At 40.4% G+C, this 7981-nt stretch overlaps 2 protein-coding genes across 5 annotated transcripts in view; one reads left to right on the top strand and one right to left on the bottom strand.

Moving 5' to 3' along the window:
* Positions 1-1625: 1625 nt before the first annotated feature.
* On the bottom strand, positions 1626-4994 carry LOC114653071 (PWWP domain-containing DNA repair factor 3A-like). Of its 4 annotated transcripts, XR_007935255.1 has the most exons (7): positions 4627-4994; positions 4065-4228; positions 3541-3606; positions 2950-3115; positions 2641-2841; positions 2468-2556; positions 1626-2133 (listed from the first exon to the last, which is right to left on the bottom strand). XR_007935255.1 is itself a non-coding variant. In XM_051928884.1 (5 exons), the coding sequence occupies exons 1-5, from the start codon at positions 3615-3617 to the stop codon at positions 1944-1946; spliced, it is 723 nt and encodes a 240-aa protein (XP_051784844.1). In that variant the 5' UTR covers positions 3618-4031; the 3' UTR covers positions 1755-1943. The 4 variants fall into 4 exon arrangements, 2 of the variants coding, with proteins under 2 accessions (XP_028659080.2, XP_051784844.1); XM_051928884.1 differs by lacking the exons at positions 4065-4228; positions 4627-4994 and having other exon boundaries at positions 1755-2133; positions 3541-4031; XR_007935254.1 differs by lacking the exons at positions 3541-3606; positions 4065-4228 and having other exon boundaries at positions 1763-2133.
* A 66-nt stretch (positions 4995-5060) lies between these two features.
* Positions 5061-7981, top strand: part of smchd1 (structural maintenance of chromosomes flexible hinge domain containing 1) — a 509382-nt gene continuing 506461 nt past the window's right edge. Inside the window, 1 exon segment of the mRNA XM_051928888.1 lies at positions 5061-5382. Coding sequence (XP_051784848.1) covers positions 5203-5382 — 180 coding nt within the window. The 5' untranslated portion in view covers positions 5061-5202.

Genomic DNA, 7981 nt, shown 5'->3' with positions numbered 1-7981 from the left:
GCAGCTGAAACTGATGAACAAGCCCCTCTGCTACTTAACTGACCAGATCAATAGCCCACAAGTGTCACTGACTTGATGCTGTACTCTCATTAAAAAGGGTTCCTTTCATTTTTTGAGTATATCTATCTATATCTATATATATATTGTGAAGGATTGCCGGCTTTTTACTCCGGTCCTCACCCCCAGGCCGCCAGGAGGAGCTCTCCCAGCAGCGTGGACGTGCCCCGAGTTCCAGCAGGGCCGCCTGGACTATGTAGTTTTTATACACAGCCCTGCTGGATACCTTGGGGGCCACCGGGAGTCGCTGTAGGGGGGCTCGTGGACTCTTATGCGCCCTATAACCTGGGAGTACGTCACGGTCACGTGACAGGAAGAAATGATGTGCTCCCGGGTTGAAGAAAAGGACTGTTTACCCTGACCCGGAAGGGATAAGGAACTGTGGACAGGAACACCTCCGGGTCAGGGTGTATAAAAGGACGATGGGAAATCCCAGACGTTGAGCTGAGCTGGGTGGAAGGAGGGCAACGCGTGTGGGAGTGGAGGATTGTGTATTGTTATTTGATTATTGATTTATTACTGAGTATTGTGGAGAGGAGGGTGCTTTGTGCACTATTATTATTATTATTAATAAACCATTATTTGGACTTTTACCTGGTGTCTGACGTCTAGTCTGAGGGTTCAAGGGGTCACGGAGACCTTAAAGTGTCACAATATATAATGTCAAGACCTTAGAACAACAAGGTCCTAGCTGTGAGTCATGGTTTTAGAATACTGAGCTTCAAAACTTTTGACTATTTATCAGGCGTATACAATCCATCCATCCATCCATCCATTTTCCAACCCGCTGAATCCGAACACAGGGTCACGGGGGTCTGCTGGAGCCAATCCCAGCCAACACAGGGCACAAGGCAGGGAACCAATCCTGGGCAGGGTGCCAACCCACTGCAGGACACACACAAACACACCAAGCACACACTAGGGCCAATTTAGAATCGCCAATCCACCTAACCTGCATGTCTTTGGACTGTGGGAGGAAACCGGAGCGCCCGGAGGAAACCCACGCAGACACGGGGAGAACATGCAAACTCCACGCAGGGAGGACCCGGGAATCGGCGTATACAATCCTTTTCTTTTAATTTTGTTCCCATATGTAAAACCTGCATTTTAAGTTAAAAATGCAAGTGTTATTGAAAAAAGATCAGTAAGAACCATATTATTCTAGAGTATGTTTGTAAGTGAACAGCAAAGCCTTGATCAGGATGCTCAGTTTCCAAGCTGTTTTATCTTGTAGGATTACTAGCAAAGTGCACACCATTTGTAACCATGTGGATACAAGTGGAGGCTCTGGTCATATCTATCAGTTCTAACAGTGTTAATACGCAAGGTGATTGGACCAGCACCACTTAAACAGAACACTCAGTATTATCACTACCAAAAACAAGATTTTATTAATAATTATTCAATATAAATTGTGCAACAATTTCAAGAAATATTTACAATTATCAATAATGATTGGTCAGTTGAATTGAAAGTAAGAATGCACAAAGATTAAATTTAACAAACAGACTGATCAAGGAATATATCCATCCATTTTCCAACCCGCTGAATCCGAACACAGGGTCACGGGGGTCTGCTGGAGCCAATCCCAGCCAACACAGGGCACAACGCAGGAACCAATCCCGGACAGGGTGCCAACCCACCGCAGTCAAGGAATATACTGAAGTATTAAAACAACAGCATGCCCACTTCTATATATTATATATACATAAAACAACAATGTAAAATGCATAACAACTGTACAAAGCAGTTATAACAATTAAAGAAAAAATCCAGATGACATCAATTGTCTAAAAACAGACACGCAATTTCAAATATACAGAACTTAATCAACAATCTTTAACAATAACAGAAAGTGTCCTTTATTATTTACATCAATAGTTACATTAAATACATACAACTCTATTATGCACAGTCATTTTAACACACAGAAATAAAAAAGGCAAAAGAGAAGTAAAAAAAGAGACACATTTATTTGAGTAGGGTTGAACTGTAATCCTGAGTTTAAATGCCTCAGTGTTGCTTTCCTTGTGCTTCCAACTGTTGCAAAACAAGTATGTCAAACTCTTCTTCTCACTAAAAAAACAAAACAAAAACAACCACACAAATGAACAAATTCTAATCATACCAACCAGAAACACTTCTGCATTTGTCATTTGAAACCACAATTCTTGACCTTGTACAGTTTAGAATAAATGCTACATATGGCATACTTCTAAATGTAATTTTACCAATACTAAAAATGTACTAATGTATAGTTTAAATGTCACTTTAAACATATATATTCACATTTATATATATTTAGTTTATATTCTTGTCTAAATTCACAACAACTATAGGGTATTCTATTTAACAGAATAATGGCGCTGAAAAGAAAAAGAAAGGACTGTTTATTTTCCACATGACGTACAACTCACTGTATACTGGTCCATCCATGAACAGATTTTCTGCCTCTGGTAGGGAAATCCTCTCAACTGTTTGTATAGCTTTAATAAGAGCCTATCAAAAACACAGAAAAAGAAAGGATGTTACTCATAGACACACTTTCTGTACTCATTAGAGATTTACTGAAGACTAAATAACCTCTGGCATCAGCACATCCAGAATGATGTGAACTCTGTCAATCCTCTCAAAAGTGCCTACAGCTCTTGACAGCACTTCATCCAAGAAGTTGTAGAGGCCATCTATCATCTCCTCATCTTCTATATAAGTCATTACCCGGTGACCTTTAGGATTTTCATAATTTTTTAACCATTTGGACGATACCTTACGAGATACAACAGCCTGTTGGACAAGAAAATACAAGTGTTTGGCACTATAAAGTCATCATAGCTCTTTGCTGCCAGATAGATTACAATACCAAAGTTTTACTTGTCATCTGAACTAAGTTACCAGCAAGTGATCATCTGCTCCATGGTCCTTTATTATGAACTCTAACAGTTTTTCATGTTGAGTCCTCCTGTAGGCCCTGCTGATCTCTGCAGCTGCAAAAACCTGAGCCACTTGTTCTTCAGTCAGCTGCCCTACTGCAGCCACACAGCCAGCCTGCTCTCCTACACTGTGGACACACACAAATAAATGCATCAGACTGTCACATGTAGCATTTGTCTTATGCAAGCTGTGTGGTTTTGGTCTGAACAGTTGTGTTTTCTCGGAAAAGTGGATACATTGGAAGACAGTTGAAACTGTGAGGATTACTCTGCGGATCACTACAAAAACCCCTGTTGGATGTGATCTCAATAGCTTTTCTGAATACATCCATTACTTCAGAGTATTATGATTGCACCAGTCCGGACACTGGTAAAGTAATATGCAAGTCACAGAAAAGCTTTGAAGATATTTTTACTCTAACCATCAAAATAACCAATCTAACACTCCCCATGTGACAACGGGTCAAAAAGCTTATGACAATCCTTCATACCATGTTCAATTTTAAGGTTTTTACTCAAGTTGAACCAAGTAGACTAAGTTCTACATTAATACCTTGGTGTGGCTGTATCAATATATTCCTCAACGAGTTCACTGCTGCCATGATCTTCTTGGTCCTGCCTTTTAGACATTAAAATATTGATGTTATTTATTTAACAGAATAAAAAGAGTGCCAGTAAAAGTTTACCTGTATACACCAAAACACACACTGGTGTATTTAAAGTAACACTATATGAACTTATTTAGACATTAAAAAATGTAAAATTCCAAGCTTATTTAAACTGTTTTCCCCTGGTTGGATGTGAGGTGTCACCTTTGATTGTCCAAGCATCCCAAAAAGGAGCGTCTCCAAAAGCAGAGTACCTGCACCGGCACTCAGCAATGGTACACTCAGAACAAGTACCAATATCTGTAAATTATTCTAACAAGGCACAGGTCATTTGGCACCCACTAAACCAGACCATAGGAAATGGCCACATAAAATTATGGGATAAATTGTTAACAAAACAAAAAGGAAACACTGAATATTTACCACCCATACTCAGCCTGAATTAATGGGAAAAATGGGATACACGTACCTCCGTAGGAAACTGCTGTTCTGCGGTGATCTCGAAACTGTTCATTTGCTCGTATATACGAGCGTGAAGAATACAGTCGCGGATGACAGAAAGAGCACAAAAACGCATCTGAAGATTGAAGTACGGACGGAATGTCTGTGGTATTTTTTGATCGCGATATGATCCTGTTTAAAAAATGTAAAATAACATTACAGCTTTTTAATCGAACATCTCACAAATGTAAATATGCACAGAGTTAATAGGGAACCAAACTACTGGCGGTGATCTACTAGCATTCCACTGAGCACCGGAGAGGGGGTGGGTATGGGTGTATGTTGCCCGTGAAACTTGCTTTGCAACGTTTGAAGATTTGCCGGCACCGCTGAGTGCCAGACCACTTCAAGCACTGAATATGCATCAATTACTACAGCGAAAATAATTATTAATACAAACGTGAATACAATATATATTAATATTTATACAAACGTACAATCACAACAAAGAAACAAAATGTTATTTGAAAAACACGAAGAAAACTTAGCAATTGCAAATTTCATACGTTTTAATTTAGAAGCAAACTTACTTTCATTGTCAGAAATAACAAACAATTCGTTTCGTCGCTTCTTCTTTGGTCTAATAGAGTTTCTTCGCTGCTGCTTCGTCTTTGTATTCTTTTCTTTAACAGAGTTTCGTTGCTTAGTACAGCGCAAGGCTATTTCAAAAGAAACTCTATGAGGCGGAACCTCAAAGCGGTAGGGATCACTAACTGTGAAAAGATTGGTGGAAGTTACACTTGATAGACAACTTCAAACGTTGAGTGAGTTTTTGATTGTCATACTTTAACAACAATCTAATTCGTTGAAATTCTGAATTAGCCAATACTATCCACTTCCATTTACAGTTATCCCGCCTTCAGATCCGCCCATAATGTCTCCGGTCTGCAGCAATTCCCTTCTCTACAAATACGCCCCTAGAGGCAACGTCATAACTACGTAATTGCACTTCCGGGATCTCGCTATTTGCGCACGCGCCTGCTGCGCGGTGGCGGTGAGTTTGAGTGCAGTCTTTTTTGACTTGTTTATTGACTTCTGCTCGCGAGGTTTGTTTGTTATTTAACAGCCTCTGCATACTCCGGCAGTAAGGGTTTCCTGACAGCACTATGGCTGCAGATGACAAGTTTCGGAGCAGTGACACAAGCGTCCAGCCTACCGCCGAGGCCTCTTTGCTTCGACGTAGGGTCTTCGTTGTCGACTGCCGCCGTGAATGCGCCGAAGCCACTGAGAGGGTGCTGGAGAGTGGAGATGTTACTTTTGAGCATTTCAGGGATGCGCTGTGTCGGGTGAGTATACTTATTATTTTTAACTGGACTTCCTGTATCTTTGTTGGCTTGGAATGGACGCGAATTTATCGTTTACAGAGGCATTTAGATGGCAATACATTTTATATGTAAACCTAGTGACGAAATGAACACCTACCCCGTTAATTTAAATGGACTCGGCGTGTTAATAGCGTAGGGCAAGTGCACTTCCCCGTAAGTGACTTGTTTCAGAAGTAAAATGTAAATAGGTTTGGTTTAAATACTTACAATTGTTCATTAATTTATTCTTGTGACGAGTAAGTTATCTTTAAGCGAAAGATACGAGAATACGTTTTTATCTTTTAAGCCCAACCTTTGTTGCTTTAAAGAAATGACTTTTTTCCTTCGTTGTGAAAGCACTCCTCAAGTAACGCGGTCCTCCTCCTTAGTTTGACATATTTATCCACGCACCTTCCTAGAATGTTAGTTGCCATCAAGAGTGCTGCGGATCCCCTTTCTACATAAATGTAGAAATACAAGGCCAATGTAGTGAAACATTCAGATCCATGTGAAGATCAGGGGTCAAAGCAAGCATCATTGGACAACAAGGTAGGAACGTATTGAAAAAAAATGGCATTTTCTTGTTTACAATTTATTGATCAAAGTATGTATAATGATTGCTAATTAGCGGGGCCGGGTACACCACACAGGCAGTCGATCGAGCGCTCATGGTACCGGGACGTTGGAAGGGGGGCACACTCACCACAAACCTTAAACACTCGGGACTCGCGCTTCTCAAGGATTTCAATGGCTGCATCCGCTTATCAGCATTGGCCGGTGGGAGCGCACACACAAAAAAAAAAACACGTGTTCTGTATAGATAGTGTTGGCGTGAAAAGTGTAATAGACAGGCGTCAGCATGATGCAAGTGTTCTCAACCTTGCGATCCCCTCATACTTGACCATGTGGTCCACGTAAACTCCTCGATGTTACTGACATGCAGTCAACAAATATTTTGCATTGTTTTTTCCTCCTAACATTTATGGTGATTTGATGATCAACGGCGCATTATGTTTCAAGGCTATTGATATTTTTGCCATTTGTGTGCCTGTCACATCGGTTTATTAGAACGTGTTAGGATGCACCTTAAGTTCTTCGCAAGCAACAAGCTTTACAAATCGTGATTCATGTGCAGTTTGCAGTGGTTACTTCACAGTGTTCCAGTTGTTGATCAGTCACTTTCCCTGTTGCTGTCAACATGTTTGCTTCCATATATTATTTTCCTGGTTTATACCACTGTAAAAATATCTCCAAGCAATGTGAAAGCACAATGTTGCATTTTATCCTTTTTTTCCATCAACCTCCAGCCAAGTCTGCCGATGATACATTAGTCTTTCAAATGTGGGTTATCAAGTGCAAATAAAAAAGCCACTTTAAGCCCACTGGGTAGGAGTGGTGACACTTTATTAACTTGTTGTTTTTATAATATTGGGAAATAGATATTTTGCATTTAAGGGACAGTATTCTAAAATCACTTTGTTTTGCCACTCGCCTATCAAATTATAAGAACAGGCTATATGCACACTCTTTGGGATTGTGTGTCAGCCAGCAGCTGATATCAAAATGGACTAGCTATGGTGTTTTTCACCCAATCTTCTCAAGACGTGCCCAGGCTTACAGTAAATGATGAAAGTCGCATTATTTAAACATTGTGATGAACATAATGAGCTATAAAGGAGAAGAGCTTCAAAGTATAGGTTTCGTTCTACATCCACAATCACGAAGGTAAGATCCGGGCGTATTAAAAACTTGTGACCACTAACTCAAATGGAACAATTATGTGATTACATTAGGCTTCTTTAAAAAACAGAATTTCAATTCTCATTAAACTTTATTCAGGGACAGGTGAATATGTATGATATCTACTGTATGTAAGCTTAATACTGCAATGGCACTAGACAAGTTATATCAGCCAGAGATGGTTCACTCAAAGAAAAAGCTGGCATTACATCATCAATAGCAGAAGCGCCTATAAAGACGGCAACTGTGCAATTCACACATGCTTTTTCCAACTTCTATGGCAAAAAGCAAGCAATCCTTTTAAGTACAGCGAACTACCCCAAAGAGCCATGTAAACATTAGAGAATCCATCCATTGTGGTGATCGGTGCTGATGGTACAATACATTCACTTGTAAAAAAGCGAATGTCTCTGTCCGAGCCAGCAAAATGGTTAGTGCAAAACTGCTGCTTCATTGTAAGGGTCTCAGTTTGTTTTCTCAGCTGGAGGATCTCCTGTCTCCTGTTTTCATAAAGTGCTAGGTTTACAACTGCTGGATCTGGGGCCAGCATAGTTATGGTTGCAGAGGATTTTATCATCCCCCTCCTTGTCCGGTGCGTCATCCTCTCTCGGTTGCATTCTCCTCTCCCAAACCCCCAGTCTTGAAAGTGGAGTGGAGATATTGTTCCACTCAAACAACGCAGGAACTGTTCCCTTCTTCAGCAGTTGATGCCCTGTCTCAGACCCTGGCTTATGAAAATCCTTTTTTTTTTTTTTTTTTAAAAAAAGCCAGCTGCAAACTCAGATAGGGGGACTATCTGTATGCTCTTTCTCCAGCTAGAAACAATCCATTCAGATTGAGT

This window comes from Erpetoichthys calabaricus, chromosome 6 (assembly GCF_900747795.2).
Source record: "Erpetoichthys calabaricus chromosome 6, fErpCal1.3, whole genome shotgun sequence".
Classification (NCBI taxonomy): domain Eukaryota; kingdom Metazoa; phylum Chordata; class Cladistia; order Polypteriformes; family Polypteridae; genus Erpetoichthys; species Erpetoichthys calabaricus.
Note: the sequence above shows the minus strand (reverse complement) of the source record. Positions and strands in the feature narration are given on the sequence as shown.